The 21,067-nt window shown below is 36.5% G+C and overlaps 1 protein-coding gene across 1 annotated transcript; it reads right to left on the reverse strand.

Annotated features, from left to right (window-relative positions):
• Window positions 1-2,491: 2,491 nt before the first annotated feature.
• LOC105441894 lies at window positions 2,492-17,780 on the reverse strand. Its single transcript, XM_030975649.1, has 12 exons — window positions 17,489-17,780; window positions 16,605-16,852; window positions 15,403-15,531; window positions 13,661-13,706; window positions 12,691-12,862; window positions 11,080-11,339; window positions 10,003-10,308; window positions 8,383-8,615; window positions 7,274-7,384; window positions 6,482-6,629; window positions 5,571-5,625; window positions 2,492-3,832 (listed from the first exon to the last, which is right to left on the reverse strand). Exons 1-12 carry the CDS (start codon window positions 17,778-17,780, stop codon window positions 3,565-3,567), a joined length of 2,268 nt encoding a protein of 755 aa, XP_030831509.1. The 3' UTR covers window positions 2,492-3,564.
• Between the last annotated feature and the right edge of the window lie 3,287 nt (window positions 17,781-21,067).

Consider the following 21,067-nt stretch of genomic DNA (forward strand, 5'->3'; position numbering starts at 1 on the left):
TAATAATAATAATATAGAGTATTTGTAATGTGCCAATCCACATGACTAATGTGTTCGAGGCGCATGGAGAAGAAAAACTATAAGTTCACAAAAATACACACAAAATTTGAACAACAATGTGAAAGTAAATCTAAAACTACTGGAAAGCCGCTTTGAACAAATGAGTTTTGAGGGCATGTTTAAAGCAATCTACACTTGAAATATAACGAATATGTTGTGGCATTTGATTCCATAAGTGAGGTCCAGCGTGTGCAAATGACCAATCCCCCCATGATTTCTTAGTTTTCGGAACAACAAGCAATTGAGAAACGGATGATCTTAAGCGTCTGGGAGGATTATAGGGCATCAACAAATTAATATTGTACTCTGGGGCAGATCCATGTATACACTTTTGGTCTGACTCATATTAGGAGTACACTGTTCAATGAACTTTGTCACATATGCTCCTTGCTCTTCAGTAGATTAAAAAATATATAATGTATGGCATGTTAACATCTGAAAGATATGGTTATGTTACTTATAATGACTATAGTGCTCTATCCAAAAGGTTAAGTGTCGGACAACCAAACGTAGGTGTAGGCATCCGAAAAAAGTTGTAAACCATAACATGTAAATATAATGCATATAATATTTAACAATGTATGCATGTGTATAATACCCAAGTCCAGATTCTAGGGTTTATATACCTTGCATTTATTGCATTTATTTATTTATTTATTTTTTTAAATTTTTAAATTTTTTATTTATTTATTTATTTATTTATTTTTTATTTTTTTTTATTATTATTATTATTATTATTATTATTATTATTATTTTTTTTTTTTTGGGGGGGGGGTCAATTCGTGAGAAAATATTTAGCAGCGATTCATCCAGCCGGTGAATACGCAGGGGGGGGGGGGGGGGCGGGAGAGTGATGGAAAGATGAACCACTAATTTTGTTTTGGTGTGGGCGAAAATATTATTTTTTTGGGGGGGGGGGAAGGGGGCCGCTTTAGTTTTTTGTTTTAAAAAAGGTTAAATTTATGTTGTTCTCCTATTTCTTTAAACAGTTTTGGGGGCTAACGGGGGGGGGGGCCCAGGCCGGAAAAATCGCGACGTGGATCCGCGCCTGAATAACTGCATCTAAATATTGGAATAGACTACCTTTAATTATTCAGTTAATCACCATCTGTCTCTTCATTGTAATCCAGATTTTTAGGATTCTGTATTCGTTTTCATTTTTTGTAGAATTCTTCTTGTTGTAAGCGCTTTGGGCCGCTCTGGGAAAAGCTCAGTATATAAATAATAATAATAATAATAATAATAGTAATACCATGGCTCGATCTATTCAAGCTTTATGCAACAGGCCCCAGATCCAAGCATTGATAGGGCTGTCAACAATATACAGTCATGAGACAAGATTGACTTTTGACCTATAGTTGGACTGGAGAAACAATCTTGGACTTGCCCTCTCACAATTTTTTTTAAAGGATGCATATATATTTTTAATTATTTTGTTTAACTTTGATTAGACAACTCAATGATTAATAAATCTTGTCATATCTTGTCATTCGAATGTTGTGATTTTCCTTTTACTGTGTTGATAAGCACTTTATACCAATGGCTATTCAGCAGTGAATGTGTGTTATATAACCTTCTGCAGGGAACAAATCTCCTTGCGTTCCAAACTACTCAAGATTTAATTTTCTCAATTCATTATGATTGGTTTGGCAAAATCTCAAGATAACAAGAGGAGGAAGCGTATATATATATATGTATATATATATATATATATATATATATATATATATATATATATATATATAAGGGAAAGACGACATTTGAGAAAGGAAGGGGAATTAAGAGAAAGGAAGGGAGATGAGAGAGACAGAGAGACAGAGAGAGGAGAAAGAGACGGTGTGAGAGAGACAGGGAGGGGATGGGGGGGGGGGGGGGGTAAGAGAGGAAGAGAGAAGGGGGTATGGAGGGCACTGAAACATGATTCATCCCATCTGCACCAAGCCTATCCCATTCGGCACAACAGAATAAACGTCTTATCTAAACGCTATTGGGTCAGAAAAGTAAGATATTCATTTTATAATATTCACGTAGAATTATATTTATCTCGTATAACTTGAGCAGCGTCGTTTTCAAACAGTGTAAAAATACAAACAACCGTTCTTTCTGACAGGCACATTTATTTGAAAATTAATGACAAAACACTCACTTGTTGAATTGCTTCACGGCTCTTGCCATGTCATTTTTTTAATTCTTCAGATGACAAAATATTCACTCTAAAATCCATGGGTGTCGATCCTTACGTAATACCTATTCATCAGGGGGGGGGGGGGGTGAATGAATAGATCATCCCCCCTGATGAATAGGTATCAATTACAGATCGACAACCATGCTAAAATCCATATCTTATGTATCGCAAATTTTCCCACTCAACACTCCTTTCCCTTTTTTGTCTGTGTCCGTCTGCTTGTCTGTCTGTCTGTCAGACCCCTCTCTCCGTCCCCTCTCTCTCCCTCTTTCTCTTTTTGTTTTATGAAACGTTTATTTCTCCAAATAGAAGTAGTACAAATCAAAACAAAGTCGATACAAGTTACATCATTCAGAACTTAAATCGGTTAGAAGTCAAAACTAAATTTGTACATTTTCCTTTTCATACAAAATAGTGTACAAAAGAAGATTATTCAAAATATACATACTTTTGTTATTTTTTCGTAAATTAAGCAGTGGTGTGTACATAAGAGAAAACGTGTAAAAACACGCCAATTTTACCTTTTTTTGGAGATGGGGCCCCTCCCCTGGCGCTCAAGGGGGGAGGGGTGCGATTTTTTCAAATTTGGGCATTCAATTACGCAGGAGTTTATTGAGTGCTAAGTGAGTTCTCAGAATGCCGCCCCTGGTATATTTTTCAATTCTTGAAAGAACACGTTTGGGGTTCAGAATGAATTACACCAAACAAAGAACGTAACAAATAAAAATAATATATACATGTTTACATAGGGCCTACATGGCTACTTACACACCACCTATAATAAGTTCGCATTGAGATATTTAGCCCCCATAGTTCATTAACAAATAAGTAGTTGTATTCTAAGTTTTAAGCTGCAGCGAATGTTACACAGGATACCATGTTTCAGACTAACATATAAATAGAAAATGCAAGCATCTGGAAATAAAGACCGCATTCACACGAAATGTATTTACATTGCGTTAAGAGATTTATCAAACATCGAGTGAATTATGTGGGAAAAAACACTGAAAACACACCCACCAAAAAAATAAATAATAGAGTATGACTTTGTATGTTGAACGTGTTATTAAATGCGGGTCGTCCATGCAAATAATAACATAAATCTCTATGAAAAAGAAGCCAAACTTGCATAACTATAAATCGTTAACAACATTGTGACGAACGATAAATATGGATGATAACGTGTTTCTGCTGACAACTGAATTGAAGGAGAAGGTGTGTGACAGGGGTGTATTATATTCGTTTTCACGTCTCGCCTCGCCCCTCCCCTTTTCTCTCTCTCTCGCTCTCTCTCTTTTTCTCTCTTTCTGGTTTTACACCTAATCCAAGTACTTGTCTACAAATCCTCCTGCTTCTGCCTGGTTGAGGACCGCATTTAAATCCTCTCTAGTCCGAGTCGATGCAGCTTTCCATGTTTGAAGGAGGTGTATGTACTGCTCACTTATCCCTCTAAACTTCTCTCTGATACCTTCAGCAATGCTGTAATCGATGCGAAGAGCAACGTGAAGAGGGCTCCACAGATCAGGTGGTAATAGCCTTGCTAGTTTCAGGATATTCGCATCTGTCACTTTCTGTTCATCTGATGGACTGAAATTTAAGACGTAACAATTGTGCTGTGCTTTACTGTACTATTGAAATAATTCAATAAATACATTAGGAAGTGGACTTACACGAGAATAAAGTTGACGCGGCGCCGGCCGAAAAGCCACAACTTTTGGTTAGGTGTCTTCAAGTGTCCTTCTCCGAATGATTTCTTTTTAGAGATTTCAGGCTTTCAGATACTCAAGAAGACATTTAAAGCACAGGCCGAATAATGAAAGAAATAATACTAAAAGTAACAAGGAGTGGAGAATTCGTTTAAACCTCTCCCTCACAATTTAGTTATTATTCTCTTGGACTCCGTAATCGAAATGTATGTAGGCCTGTTATTGAGACATACATAGGACTGCAGTCGTATCCGGACGGTTGCCCCTTAGACAACAACCCCTGGACATCTTCTCCTTGGACAGTTACCTCGGAACTACATGTTTAATATATGAAAATACTAATACTGTAATACCTCAGCATTTTGACATTTAGCATTTTAGCCCTTACATTTTTACACCGACCCCCCCCCCCCCCAGAATTGTAAATTGAAAAAAATTGTTCATGCACATGTCGACTCATTTTCAGGCAGCGAGATATTCTTTTCGTACTTCTTTGTTCTCTTGTCAAGGTTAAATATACATGCATTTGATGATGAGATATAATTTCCACTAAAATGAATATAAACAAATACTCAGACGCCTTGCTCGCTCGCCAGTTTAGAAACCAGGTAGTTGATATTCAGGCAGATCACATCAGCCCCGTACATTCATGGGTGTATGTTTTACCCGCGACGTAGAACTAAGATAGAAGGAAAACCTGAGTTTTGTGACGGTTGTTTAATACCGCATCTATTTTTAATACAGATTTTTTGTTTCCCCGGAACTTCGAATGCTTCATTTCAGCTGAAGGTTTTTCCTCCTCCTCTCCATCTCTATCTCTTTTTCTTTCTCGAAGGTCTTAAAAAAAACAGTTGGAAAAACGGTTTTTGAAATCACGAATTCCAATCATTAATATCTTGATAATTAGACAGGCGATCGGCTTGTAAAAGTCATGGGATTCCTGACTGACCTAAAGGTTTATAATTATGATTGCAGCATGAGCTAAATCAAGGATTTTGTTTAGAACCTGAGAGAAAGATACCCAATCCCTTTAATATCGTTTAATGTTCACTTGACGACGTTAAATGAATTTTAGAAGAGAATATTGTGTATTCCATTTCTGCTAATTGTTAACATTTTATTTCATCAATCCGTAATAATGCATTAAACCATCGTCTTTCCTTAACTTATTCATTATAAATTGAATGAGACAGACTGATGGAACACGATTGCTACTCCGAGTTCCAGGCAATGCAAGCGAGCATCAGGGAATGATAGCATTCTTAAAAGTACATGATTAAAGAATTTCCCATTATTGGGTGAAGGGGCTATTATGATATTTATATTAAGAATGCGCATATTTTGATGCATAGCATTAATATTTTTCAAAGTCAAATACAATCATTACTTCATAAAGCTTTAAAGGTCGAAACAATTTTATTGTGTAGGAGCATCATTCTTTCTTGAATTTGTGTGTATTTTCTATGACTCCGTGCAAAAATTTAGACTTCTTTCTATATCGATACACACCCACCACCCACCCACACACACACACACACACACACACACACACACAAATACACACACACACACACACGCACACACGCACACGCAAACATGTATATTATGGTTCTACTCACATTTCGTCGCTGGATGGTGAAGGAGCGTTCTGTACTGTAGTCTCTTTGCCGATCCCTGTCATGAACACACATTTTACCGGTTACCAATTGTATAAGCACTCTTTAACAAAAACAAATATTGTCTACTGGATACAGCCTCCCCATATTTCCTACACGTGCCTGTTCCTGAGCTTCCTACGTCTCCGTTTCAAGCTTTTAATATATTAAAAAAGTTTATCTACATGATTTCACACATGACGTAAAAGGGAATTGACATCGATCAAAACGCCAGTTGGTCCAATACCCAGATCAGATTTTCTCCATTATACACGTGGTCCGGTCTGCGTCTCGTACCATTATTATTTATTCTAATAGCAGGTAGGGCAAATCTATGACCATGTGGTTCTAATTGCTACTTCCCCAAATCAATAATTTGTACGACTCGATCCAATAATCATTTGGTCCATCATTATTTGGTCTATTTCCCATTTTTTCTGTAATAAAATGGTCTGAATCCCAATTACTCCAAGAACCATTTCGTATAGAGTTTAGTTCATCTACATGTAATCTATCTTAATGTCGTCTATATATTCATTTCGTCTTCACCATAATTATGGTCGAATGAAATATAATACGAATTAGTGGTGGCCCTTACTATGGTTAGAGTTAAACCTTAGTCATGATAATATTTTTGTTCAAAGTAAATGAATACAGGCCTACATATACGTCATTATATCCAGTTTGGATCGTAAAGTCGCTTATAACCTACTTATTTCTTTGTTGCGTTTATATATGCACCACATTTCGAGTTGTGCCGTGCACATTACCAACAAGATGTCATTTTGCAGCAATAGGTCGTGTGCGATAAGCTATGAAATATCAATACTCAATCGGGGATTAGAACAACTTTACATCTGCATGCAATGTTTTACCTTGGAAACGTGGTTTGAATTTGATCGTCTGTGTAGAGGTTTGAACCACTTCAAGTGTCACTAATGTCTCATCACTCTCCTCGGTCAGATCGAGCTCAAAGTACTTTGTTACTTTCGTTTGTGTCTTCATGTCGCTGAACTGAATAGCCTGTGGAAATTGCCCGATTATATATGATTAATTCGCATTCATGGTTGTATGAGATATGCGCCAACACGCAGATGTAGAGATGAAAATAATGAAGAAAAACTGTCTGTATTTGCGAACTTTGTCTTATCAACTCCATCGTTTCGCATCTAATTTCATCAAAGTAAATTTAATTTCTTCACCCGGCTACAGACGTACAATTGCATAAAACAATTTCGATTTATTTTTGTTATTTTTTTTTTGTTTTTTGCAGTGAATTTCGTCAAAGCGTCATTCAAACTCGTCACTCGTTAGCTTGCTTAATTGTATACATGTACATGTACGTGTTACGTTACGTTTTTTTTTACTCTCTACATGAAAACTGCTTTGTGTATGTGTACAAAAAAGGATATTATATATGTATATATATATATATATATATATATATATATTCCTAGTAGCGTAAATGTATGTCTATGAATATTTATTATCATTATCATCACCATCAAATGAATCAATTGAGTTCTTTGGCACTTTGTTTACCTTTTCTCCTGTTGGCTCGACATTGATTGTTCAACTTTTAATCATGAATTGTTCTTGTTGCACATAGTCCTTGTTTGAATTCATTGTAACTAATATAGCAATTACAAGAACCAAAGTACACTTACATGTACATCTGATTTGTAAGCGACTGTTAAAGTTCCCTTCCGAATCACAATATCATCGTCATCGCCCTTCACAGGTTGGAAACTGGGGTTATTTAATTCGTGGACATGGTACTGAAAAATAATGTGTACAAAAAGTATTCTGATAAAGTTATCTGGAAATTGTCATGTTAAGGCCCGGTCACACATAGGGGACGCATGGGGACGCACGGCCCGCGCATTGAAAATTTGCAATTTTTGCCAGTGCGTTTTCGTGCGTTAGGTGTGCGTTATCCTTCGTTACTCGTTCGTCGAGTACGCTGGAACAACGCTGGACCAACGCTATGCATTCGTCGTCATTCGCTGTGTGCGTCAGGATTTTGTGTGCATGCTCAAAAGTGTGCGCGGAGCTCGACGCTTGAATGTAAACGTCAAAAGGACGCCAGACCCGCACAGAGCGCGCTAGACCAACGCCAGACATACGTGGAGCACACGCGCTGTATACGCTACACATTCGGTGTCAGCTCGCTAGCTTCTCCCAAATCCTGACAAAAGTCGGGCGCGCGACCTTTTTGGATTTTCAATGCGCGGGCCTTGCGTCGTCTATGTACTCTTGTATTATACACCTACTCTCGGATGTATGTGTATTTTAACTAAAGTACGCGCTAGAAACATCCTAAGGCTGCCTGTATGTGTCAACCAATTTAGATCAGTGAAAATGACCTTTATTTGTGGAAATCGGAAAACTAAGATGCCGTCCAAAATGGCATCGATTGAGAGAAACAGCCAAAACAGGATAGGACTACGGCCTTCAATTTACAGTAGAGATGTAACAGATAAGTCTAAAGTACATTTTGGCATCAGGGTATTCCAGATGTTGACCATACTCGATGGATATTTACGACCAAGACTTAAAGAGCACAGCAACAAAAAGAAAAAAAAGAACTAATATCGTTATTTGAAGATCCAAAAGATGCCGAAGTAGGTTAAAGTTTTGTTTTAACATTCAAATACTAATAGTTAAAGTGATAAGTTTGCTTCATTTTTTAAATTTGACAAGTCTCGAAAACTGTTAATTTGCGACCGAACTTTTTAATGGGCGGGTTGTACCACATGTGTTACTGTCTATTTACCCATTTTTGGCCATGTGGCTTCTTGACGAATCGAACCTCCAGTATTGGCTTTCTGTCGAGAGGCATTAGTCTGGGAAGAAACGACATGCATGACAGTAATATGTCATTACAAAATAGCCAGTCCAGAATTAAGGCAATGTATCCTCCAGAAAAATGGCTGACTGAGACCTCTAACCAGCGTTCCTGTACTGAACAAATAAAGTTGGAGGAATCTGGAAGCCGTTTAGGTGTACCTTTAAAATAAAACAAAACAAATTCAATTAAATAACAAACGACAGGAAACGACTGAAATATAAGGAATTTTCTTAGCTCATTAGGCTTATCATAATTATGCATCGTATTTTTGCGACTGGAATACGATTCAAAAGGGAAAATTACAAACAAAAAAGACTTACTTTATTATATATTCGTTTATATTACAAAATACGTAGTTTTGGCGAATATGAGGACTAGATAAAACACAATAATTGTCATGAAATATTTATCTCATGTATTTCCCTTGAGAAAGGGAAGCAAAACATATGTATACACAGGAAATGGAAGAATTTTTTTCTGACGACCGTTATGTAAAGCATTTGCAAAGAGCCACTTAAACCACAGAATTGGTTTACACAGAATTGGTTTAAAGTTGTGGAACTGATTAAAAATGCAAACAAGCGCTAAGAAACATTGTAATAAGCGCTATATAAATATAATGTATTATTATTATTTATCTATTCTTAAACCTTTACCCACTGTAACAAAGTTAAATTACAGTTATGTAAAGCATTTGCAAAGAGCCCCTTAAACCACAGAATTGGTTTAAAGTTGTGGAACTGATTAAAAATGCAAACATTATCATAATGGGTGGATCATGCCATATACATGGATTCATCATTCTTATTTCATGATAACCAACGACATGAATGAACATCCTCACAAAAAGCTATTATGGGCAACATTGCCATTCGTCGGGTTGTTTAGTAACTTTTGCATTGCTAGAAATAATAGGAAACAAAATGAAATAATTAACGCCAGAGTATAGTGAATTCTGCTAGTAATTTATCACCAAATTTTCAAATGTTATAAATATGAGGCCATGAATGGGTGTCGAACTTTATGAGCCTTTCATAGAACCATGATTAACATATAGTGACAAATCTTGAGATCTTGACTAGTATTGAAGGCATTTTTGTGAATATCTTCAAAGCATTGACCTATAGCCGAGATCGCCATCCGAAAAAATTAGAAACGACATTCGTCATGTCATTGATCATTATATGTCCGATCTTATGTTATATTTGCTTATAAAAGTTGTGACAATGTTTATAAAGCTATAACCACAGTCCGCCATTGAGTTGCGGAGTTATGTTTCCCCACATTAAACAGGTGAAGTTATGTAAAGTATGAAGTGCCAATTAATGACGGCCACAGTTAATCACTATTTGCATAGTCGAATGTTTGCTATTACGAACAAAAATATGAAAGAAAGTCTTAGAATACAAGATTATCCTTAACTCATTCCATACAGATTTTGCTTGATTAGGAATCGGGTTCAAGGCGCCACCAATGTGGGGGTAGATCCAGTAGATTATATGCCAGTTCACAAACGATTATGTGATTTTCTCTTAACACACTTACCTGACTGATTCCAGGAATACAGTATGGTCTGTACTTTGTTAGGAGCAGTGACTAATGCACAGTGAGGTATTATCAGCTTTGCCGGTTTCTTAAAGCGTAGCCCAGACGGGTAGCACTGGAAGCCATGGCTAACTAGAAGCTCGTCCTCTTTAAGCGTAAGGCCATTTGGAATCTCGGTCAGTACCTGAAGGCTGATCTCCTCATCTTCCTCAAGGGCACCAGGTGGAATGTGGAGTGTAAACCCATAGGATTTGGTAGACAGCTTTCCTCCAAGGGCCCCCAAATGTCCAGTTGCAGATCTACCATCTGATATTAAACAGCATTGCAAATATATGTATTAACAGCATACTCTCCAGTACATGTATGTTATACCAGCTCTGACGTATCATGCTAGAGCTATACAGTGCATGTACCCACACATGACAAAGTTGTCCAGAATATAAATGCAAACATTATGATGAAGCAAAATGTTTGATACAAGAAAACACACAACATAAAACAACGTACGATAGTTAAAGATTAAAACAAAATGTTATATCAAATTATTGAAGGCGATGGGTGCGAGGTGTACGAGGAATTGACAGTGGTCATAGTTTTATATACAATATAATGTTTATTGCACATAGTAGCTAATCTATATTCCTTCAAGCTACCCATCCCAATTTTAATTGTCAATATGGCATGAAAATAATTTTTTGTCTTGAATTTATATTTAGCTATAGCCTAGGGAAAAGCATATCAATTAATTGAATGTTAAATTTCCGGGTATCCATAACAGCATCTTTATTTTCCGTGTTTCATTCATTTTAATTACTCGTGGAGGCCTATCCAATAGTTGCTCTCTTACCTATATGGCTGAGTAAAATGACTGTTCAAAGAGACCTTAGAGAATACTTTATTTATTTATTGTATACATATTATGTTGAACATAGGGTGAAAGGCTCAGTTTTAATTGAATACCCTCAATGTAACTGTGGAATACAAGAAAGTGATTTGATTGATCATTGTCGTTTACATTCATAAAGCCAATAAATTACATCAAGCAGTAGAAGACTATAATTGCATAATTTATGATACCCTCGGTTTTCTCTGCTTTCGATGAGTCCTGCACAGATTCCCAAACCAGCTTCAGTGTCTGCTTTGCTTTAGGCCCTGAAGTCTGAGATGCTATCCAATGTGAGAGCATTTGGATGTTAGCGTTATTCCTGTTGTACAATGTGCGATGTTCGATGTGTTGTAACTCTGACTTGTTGAATCCCAGCTTCCCGCCAATCTCATAGAACTTCTTTGGTCTGATCTGACGGGCGAACGCAAGCAGTGTCCTGCCAGGAATTTCTCTGTATCATTGGATAAAGTCTAAGTTAAGAAACCAACAAGTATATTTTTCTCGTTTCTTCAAATAATTCAAATCGCCGAGAGATACTAGTATGTGGATGGTCGTGTGTGTTAATGTTGTTTTTTCTCCTTTTATGTCTTTCTGCCAGCTCATTTGCACCCCTCATATCATCTTCTTTCCTCCTCTTCTTTTTTCCTCTCGATTTTTCTTCTCGTCGATTGGGTTTCAACGCAATTCAGACTATTCAACTGTATTACCGTTGGCTCCCTCCCCATCACTATAATATGCATTCTGTATTCTTGTTTCCATCCCGTTCAAATGTGATTCATTATCTTAAATAGTCGTTCCAATTATTATGTTATTAGGACATTTCCTTTGTATTTTGATTATATTTTGATTTGTCACAATTGTTTGTCTTACAGTCTTTTTATCCATTTGTAAGGAATTCGTTTACTTTATTGTAAGTTGTTGAGACTGTTTTTAAACATTGGAACATACAATTTATACTTGCTTTGCATTAAAACCTATGCCTCACATTAACCGTCTTGTATTGCTAATACTACAGTCAGTTTATTTTCATTGGCGGAAACAAAGAGCACTGGACGGACGTTCAATATCAATTCTATCAACACCTTAGTAAAATATTGATATAAATTAGAATCTTACCCAGCCACTCCAATGTCTGATGCACGTAGATGAAGCAAAAGTAGAACAGGAAGATATAAACATAAAAACAAATAAGAATACAAATGTAATAATAAACAATATACCTTTAAAAAAGGAAATAAAGCTAGTTGTTTGCCTCGTTTTAATACGCCAAGCCAATTAACTATTGTACTTCTCTCATACTCCCGTATACACATATGATGTAGATAAGTATTAATTTTAGTATCCCACCGTCTAGCAGCGCACAACACGGCCATACAAGTTGTATGAGGTGCCAGTATGCATGCAATACACATAATTATTATATATTATCCTGATTATAGAACTCGATGACTCTAAGTTGCTTGAAAAACAACTGGAAGCACTTGTGTGTACTCGTCCCTAAGTTAGCAGAAAGGTTGAAGCCTATTGTTTTACAACAATTTGGGTTTAATGTGGGTACCATTTTAAAAACAGTGAATTTCTCCTTTTTTGAATTTTTGTTTCTAGTGTATTATAGGGTAGTCATTTTCTTCATGTTAAATGGACATCGACTATATATATAGAAAGACAAACCGACACTTTGTTCAAAAGTCAAACCTGAAATGTCCGTTTCTTCTGCTGGTGAATATATAGATTCCATGAGTGACAGAAACGTTTCCTTTGCTGCTTGGCCGGACGGTTGTCTCTCTCTCCATGTCACCAACATGTCATAGATGGCCTGCTCTTTGTCATGGAACCTCCTGTATTCTATGACATCCAGTTGTTGTATGGTGAAACCAAGAGCTACTCCCAAATCATAGAACTGGTCTACCGTCATTGTTTGCGCTACTGTAAGGACATCATTGTCCGTTAGGTCACTTTTCAAGACTTCTTCCACTGCCCTGCAAGATAATGTGAAGGTGTTCTGGTAAATTTTCTTTGTTGAAACTACTTTAAAATGATGGTTATAAAGATAGGAAAACAACCTGACGCTAATGACTTATGGCAGGACATTTCTTTGTATTTGTCCATGTACATCAAAGACCCCGGAATGATTACACGACAAATGTTCCGAAGGCAATGGCTTCGTGGTGAATATGTATAGCACGTACACATTTACTACACAAACTTCATCTTATGACCAAAGGCTACGTCCATTCCGATATATAAAGGTAACCCAAAATTCGATTACTTCATCGGCCCTATGCATATCTTTGACGAAATAGAAATAGAAACGGAGAATTGCTACCGAATCTAATTTTGATCACCTTTGCAAAGTAAAAAAAAATGAGGTGGGGGAACAAATTGTTCTAGTCCTGAATGAAAAACAGAAAACAGATGAACTGGTTTTATATATCCCGAATTCTTAAAGAGTGTAAAAAAAAATGGTTTACATGTAGCTTTGCTCAAATGAAACAGCATTGTTATCTATTTACTACACAAATGCCTAAATTCAACTCTAAATGCTACATTCATTTCAATCTATAAACGCAACCTCAAATTTGATTGCCTCATCGGCCCTATCAATATTTTTTGACGAAATGGTACGGTGAAACGGAGATACATGTATGTCATCGAATCAATTTCTGATTACATTCGCAACGTAGAAATAATGGGATGCAAAAAGTACTTGCATTAATAAAATTATTTTCTTCAACTCACAAAATGAAAATCAAAAACAGATTTGAAACTTACCGAAGAAATGATGGGGGCTCAGAAGGAGATAGGTACTCCTGTCCATCTACAATTTTCGATAGAAAGGGCAAATAAAGAGTATATGGGAATGACTTTTGCTTTTTATTATTATTATTATTACTACTATTATACAATTTCCTCTGCTTATGGTCACTAGTTTTCAAACAGTTTGCTGAAACTTTTAGGCCATAATTAAACGTACAGAAGAAGTATATGTATAAAATGTCATGTGAAAATGAGCATTAAAAAAAAAGCAATTATTCATATGCCCATATTTCGTATTTCATGACAAACTGCCAGACCAGTTAAAGCTCTCCTCTATGGAGAGCTCGAGACTGGATCAAGAAAGGTCGGTCGGCCACTGCTGCGCTATAAAGACGTAATGAAAGCAACGCTACAGAGAGGAGAGGTTATAAAGAGTTGGAAAGCAGTAGTGGAGGACAGGAAGCAATAGAGAGATATTGCGTCGGAAGTGTGCTACAAAGTAGATGATTGGAGGATTGGTCAAAACTGTCAACGGCGAGCAAAAGACACTCAAGAAAACAAGGAAGATCTTATGAGAAACCAAGATTGTTGTGAGGAGAAGAATTTTGTGAATTATTTTAAGATGTTTTGTATGTTTAAAATATTTATGTAATTGCTGTGTATCTCATTTTTAATTTATAAACAAAAAACCAAAGTGAATGTGTATAAGTTTTCATGAATGTTCTGTGTAAAACCTGTTTCCGGACAGTAGGCGTATATATATGTTATAACAATCATACCAAAAAGATAATAAAACACATTCCGAACTGAATTTGATTTCATTTTTCGGATAATTTTGGGTATTCATTGCTTATGGAAAAACATTACACTCGGATGCAATCATTTCTAAGCGCTGGATATCATTTCTCGTGCAAAGTGTTCTAGTTATTACGAGTTATGAATCATGAACTGACTGATAATTTGTCATTAAGTGCACAAATATGATAAAGAAAGATTATACTTGTGTGTCTGGTGATAAAAGCAATTGATCGAGACGCCCCTAGCCTTCCAGCCTGTGTAATCGTAATAGTTATCCTTGTGAATTCTTCGTCATCCTCAGTAGGAGTCACGGACAACAATATGTTGTGTCTAATCTTGCCATAAACATCCTTCAAAGAGAGAACCTATGATATTGAAATAAATAGAAAAATAACAATACTAATTTTAAAACGATGTCATTACGAGGAAAAATACAACAAAGTCGATATGTGTAAATTTATTCATAGCATCTCGTGTAACCAACACGATCACAATTATTTTCGATAAATCAGCTCAAGGGCGATTTCAATACCCTATTTTGTATCTCATTAAAATCATGTTCAACTACGTCATGGTCGTTATTTCACAATTCACACATTTCAATAAATGTCATACGAGGACATTAAAATTCCCTTTGGTTTATATCCTTGGTGTGAACTGCATCTCCATCAAACCTTACGCATCAATAGGATGATAATTCATGTCGGATAACTTCATCAAACACGGGAGGAAATGTTTAAGTAAAAGTGCCCGGTAATAGTGTCAGATAAAAAAATGTCACAGGGAGAAATTTCAGAGGTAAGAGCGGTAAAACGTGAGAATACATTTTCATAAGAAAGAAAAAACAGCTTTATCATCAAATAAAGCCATTGCTATGAAAATACAAAAGTTATATATTTGCTACAGATTATTATAGTAAACATTAACCCGTCATACAGATCCTTTTGAGTTCTGATTACCTTGCTTTCAACTTGTCTGCCCTCACGATGACACGTCACTGTGACGTCACCAGACTTAGATTCAACACTGAAGGGAACAGAGCGATGGCTCTTGTGGTACGACTGTTGTTTCTTCTCCTGTCGTATATCCTATTACAAAGGAAGAGATTAAGTACCGTTGATAGACTTTCATGATAAACCGCAATTTCCTTTCGGTGAAGAAAATGTTTTGAACCTCAACAGAAAACTAATGACTTGTTAATCATTCTTAGAATGAAGTGGTTCTAATTGTTTCTTGGCATTGAAAAATCACGGTTCTTAAAACATCCATACTCATAGATAAATTGGAAGGTTCAATAATTTTTCTTTTAACAATTCAATTGTTTGGCTAAAAAAAAAATTCACCTATGCACCATTTTCGTAATGGATCAAATTTAATGCATAAATATTTTTTAAGTGTCTTGTTACAAATTATTTCATTCACTTGCTATGAATAATTGTATTTCAATTATAGTCAAAATGCGAATTGCATACATTACGTAATGTTTGGTACGACAAGCCGTAATGTTTTTATCCTACATATAGCAACAATCAATGTATGCAATCCGCATTCTTACTATTGAAATTACAATTATTCGTAAAATAACTTGTAAAGAGGCACTTGACAAAGGTGGGTCCGTAGCTATAAATTATGAATGCTATCCGCATTCTGACTATTGAAATACATTTATTCGTAAAATAATTTGCAATGGGGTACTTTACAAAGATCGATTTTAATTACATTACGAGAATGATCAATTGCGGGAACACAAAATTGGTTGATATTACTCGTGCAAATAAATGCGGGCTATGTCTTGATTTTTAAGAAGGGCTCTATGTAGATGAAAGACACGGACAATCGTATAATTCATTGCAAACAAATTTTAAGAACCATACGTCAGAGGGATTCCAACGAAGAGCCTTAATGGGGTGCCTAATACGGGAAAAGATATGATAGCATTGCATTTTTTAATTATATCATGTAAACGAATAATAATTAACTTTGATTCCTTTATAGTTTTATGAAGACTTCCATTCATTGCGTAGCAATAAGACGGGCTTCCACTAAAACAGAATCAGACTTTCAGAAGAAGCCAGTATAAGAACTGGTGAAACGTTGCGGAGAAGTTGTAAGTAATACATTCCAACAAGTGATTGATAATAATCAATTGCTATTTACTGACCGTTTCGATCCCAGGAAGGTCCGCATGCATCTGCAGGTGAACTTCAAACTCTTTGCCTCTCTCTATCTTGTCAGGGATGTATGGGGTACACATAAGTTGTTGTCGGATCACCTGTTGTTCAAGAGGAATAAGAACCCACCACTCAGCACAGTGATCAATGTACAGCTCAAGATGTCTCCTGAACACTCTACAGTATGGTGGTTCGGCCGGTGAGCTAGATGAGCGTTTTCTTGATGTTCTCGGTATATCTGGTGTCAGTGGGTAACAAAAACAAAAACAAACAAAAAATCGTGGAGGAGTGCTTTTTTGCCATAGGCCGATTTGTCCCTTTAACAGTAAAACCACAGATGTATAATGACATCAAATATTTATCAATAGTGGATGTTCTAGTGAAGAATAATTATTCTAGCTGGTTTCGAATTTAAGAAGCCATATTAAAAAGCATTAATTACCCCTTCACCCCTTCCACTTTACTGAAAATTTCTACAAATACATGTTAGTTGCAAATTGTTCCTCATGAAGTTTTGGCACTGTGATGAGGCCGATACTTAGAGCATAAAGTTCGAGATAAAAATCAGAAATTAAGATTAAAGAGGCAAGGCTGAATATCTTTAAGAATACACCTGATGGTGGCGCTGGCCTGTACTACTAGCGAAGAGGAAGACGATATAATAGATTTCATAACAAATATTTTCAATTTTTTTCAAATGAGGATGATGATGATAATGATGGCTTCTAAAGTGCCGGTGTCCGCCTCAGATAGGCGCTCATGGCGATTGCTCTACAATGTCTTACATATGCTTATAGTGTATCTCGGTGTATCAATTTGCATTTATCCCAGCATTTAAAAAGGTAATTTTCTTAATCTGACCAAATAGATTTACCCTTGACTGAATCCCATACACGGGAGACGATGTCTGGTTTCACTCGATCAGGGTTTGTGACCAAGGAATAGTGTGGTATCCTGATCTTAACAGGTTGGTGGAATATCATGTTTGGAGGATCACATCTGATCCCGTAGCAGACCATTGATTCATCATCTTGGATGTCAACACTGGGAGTGTCTCGTAAGAGGGTTAACGTGACCGTGCACGGGTCACTCTGATGAACAGCATCCGGAGAAATATACAGTGATACGCCATGGTCCTCGATTTCGATTTCCTGACTGGTATTCATTTCGACTTCGACTGAGACGATGGAAGGAGTTGATGGTTCATCTTTTATTTATTTCAAACATAAGGAAATGACACAATAATAAGAATTGACATAATCGACAAAGTAACTGTAAATTCAGATCGGGAAGTCATTGGAATGATATACCAATATTTATAAATACAGTTTTCATCTCATTTCTGCTCCAAAAAAAAAAGGATTCACTTTGTTACAACTGCAACGGTTGAGTTATTTTCCCAAACACTGACATCCCTTCCTGGTTTGTAACATTTGAATTAGGGTCTATGGTCAATCAATAACGTATTATCGATATTGCTTCTTTAATTATATTTATCTGTTTATTATCTGGTCGTTCAACGTTCATCTCTCGTATTTGGGTCATTAATGGAACCCTGACTCTTAGTTCTTCAACCATGAATACAAATGCAGTTTTTGTAGGGAGCACGTGAGCGAGTTGGGTGTGCGATTAAGTAATACAAATGGCCCAGCCAATGAATTCCTAAATTCTCTGTTCTTTGGGATGGAAAACTGAAAAATAATCTTCGCTTGACTTTAGTCTGTGACTTAATGGATAAGAAAAAATAGACGCATTAGTTTAGCATTTACACTAAAAAAAAGCTGTTTGTGTTTGAAGGATGTTCTTACCTCGATAAGACTGGATCTCCTCTAAAGAAGGTAATCTGAAATTAATCAGTGCAGATGTAATAAAGTCGATAAGTCATTTCTAAACAATTTGTGCTGTGAAAACGTGTATTTGTTTCCACTGATGAAAAATCAAATAAATTATATTGACATGAATCGAACAACTGTTAAATGTCAGACATTTATCGAGGCCCATATTAAAAGAAGAGAGACACTAATCTTAGCATTGTGTAGGAACAGAAGAAAAATACATATTTTTTGACCTGGTAATGCGGTAAAATACAATTCTCATAAAACCCAAACAATTAAAGAACGACAGTTAGTTCATATTTTCTTAACGATTGATTTTCTAAACAAATAATATATTTATACATGTATATACAGAAGGGAAAAAGGATGGAGTGGAGTTTACGACCTAGTAGGCTTCACTTACTAGCCCCGAACAAAGTAACAGTCACAATTGTCACAAAATATGTACAAGTTATTGTTTGAACAACACATTTATAGTCAACTGTTAAGATTTACAAACTATAAGGCTAGACTATCTAATTCAATACACAATTATATCACCAAGATGAAGAAATGCATTATTTCCTTGGGTTTTGATCAATCTTTTGTTTTACAACTGGACTGAATGTTATTATTTTAGACTTAAAAGTATCACCTCGACAGAATCATCTGTTTGACAACTTCGTCCTTGGCATATTGAATTGGTAGGTTGCCAGTCTTGTCCCTCACATCTAACTTGGCTTCATTCTCTAGGAGATAAAACACCAAGGCCTTCTCAGGAGATAGTTCGCCCTTGTAATACTCATCAGAGATCTGAAACATAAAAATGTATATGCTTTTTTTTACTTGAACAGTATCGTCCATCAATAGACAGGGTGGATGAGCACCATATATACGCGAAGTTTAACGCTGCCTCTTGGATTCACAGTTGTGAAAATTCCTATTTACGTTGTACATTTCCCCCACTCACACAAACACACGCACCAACATAAACATTTTCTTAGGCCAATCATGGGTATCAGATTTTAGGATTCACTAATGACCTAGACTAGACGAGCATTATATGTCGGTGACACCGCCCTAACGACTTCATGTCGACTCCAAAACTGACCAATATTAGCCCGTAACACAATCTGTTGTTCAGACTCTCGTCAGTCTGGTGTCGGTCTCGTTTGTGTAACTGGGGTACTACTCACCTCTTTTAGTGTATCCGAGTCATGCATAATCCTGTCGCTCTTATAGCAGAGTTTAATGGCTTTATGGAGACACGTCTGGCCGTCAGTTGATTGGGCATTGATATCAGCTCCCTCAGAAACTAACTTCTCAATAGTGGATGTATGACCGTCTTGGATGGCAAGATAGATATCCGTTAAATCTATCTGGCCGAGCTGGATATAAGAAAACACGCAGCATGAAAACTTGATTTTTAAATTTAAAAAACTGCTATGAAAGACTAAAGTTCGATAAAGTATTTAGTTTCAAGTGATCAATTAATCAGTGATAAGATAACTTTTTATATGTATATTGACAAAAAGTTAAGAAACAGGACTAGGGTCTCACTGGTGTTATTATCACGACCGTCATTATCCAGAATAAAACTTGCTTGGGGCGATCGGGCTTTCTCTGCAATGGGTCCAAAACTCTGGAATAAGCTCCCTCTAAAAATACGCCAACTGTCATTAACAGCAACATTCAAATTACAACTGAAAACTTATTTGTTCATTTCGTTGTAAATATTGTAATATTTTAATTTACCATTTCTAGGAGAATTTCGAATTTTGTTTTTTCTTTCTTATGCCTGTTACATGTCCTTTTCTCTAAACGCCATGAGCACCGAAAGGTGGACCTGTGCGCTATACAATTAGCCACTATTATTATTATTATTATTATCTCCCTTATTCACCTCGGATCCTTGACTGATGAGATATTTGGTGACATCAAGATGACCTTTATGAGTAGCAACGCTTAATGCTGTCATACCGCTATTATTTCTTTTATTCACATCAGCTCCTTGACTGATCAGATATTTGGTTACATCAAGATGACCTTTATGAGTAGCAACGTGTAGTGCTGTCGTACCGTTATTATCTCCCCTATTCACCTCAGCTCCTTGACTGATGAGATATTTGGTGACATCAAGATGACCCTGCATAGCAGAAGCGTGTAGTGCTGTCATACCGTTATCATGTATATTATTCACTTCAGCTCCTTGACTGATGAGATATTTGGTGACATCAAGATGACCCCCCTGGGCAGAAACGTGTAGTGCTGTCATACCGTTATTATGTATATTATTCACCTCAGTTCCTTGACTGATCAGATATTTGGTGACATCAAGATGACCCTCCTGAGCAGAAACGTGAAGTGCTGTCATACCGGTATTAGCTCCCTTATTCACCTCAGCTCCTTGACTGATCAGATATTTGGTGACATCAAGATGACCCCCCTGAGCAGCACTGTGTAATGCTGTCCAACCTTCATTATCTCCCTCATTCACCCCAGCTCTTTGACTGATGAGATATTTGGTGACATCAAGATGACCCTTAGAAGCAGCATAGTGTAATACTGTCTTACCGTTATTATCTTCCTTATTCACCTCAGCTCCTTGGCTGATGAGGTATTTGATGACATCAAGATGA

This window comes from Strongylocentrotus purpuratus, unplaced genomic scaffold (genome assembly GCF_000002235.5).
Source record: "Strongylocentrotus purpuratus isolate Spur 01 unplaced genomic scaffold, Spur_5.0 spur5_scaffold_8, whole genome shotgun sequence".
In the NCBI taxonomy this organism is placed as follows: Eukaryota; Metazoa; Echinodermata; class Echinoidea; order Camarodonta; family Strongylocentrotidae; genus Strongylocentrotus; species Strongylocentrotus purpuratus.

Bases quoted from the DNA above. Each gene is read 5' to 3' on its own strand.
- LOC105441894 (XM_030975649.1), bottom strand. From the start codon at position 17,780: ATGAATACCAGTCAGGAAATCGAAATCGAGGACCATGGCGTATCACTG. The intron at 13,707-15,402 runs GTAATCAGAACT...CGAAAATTGTAG, and splicing joins GCAGACAAGTTGAAAGCAAG to ATGGACAGGAGTACCTATCT. The intron at 8,616-10,002 runs GTAAGTGTGTTA...TTTATTTTAAAG, and splicing joins GTATTCCTGGAATCAGTCAG to GTACACCTAAACGGCTTCCA.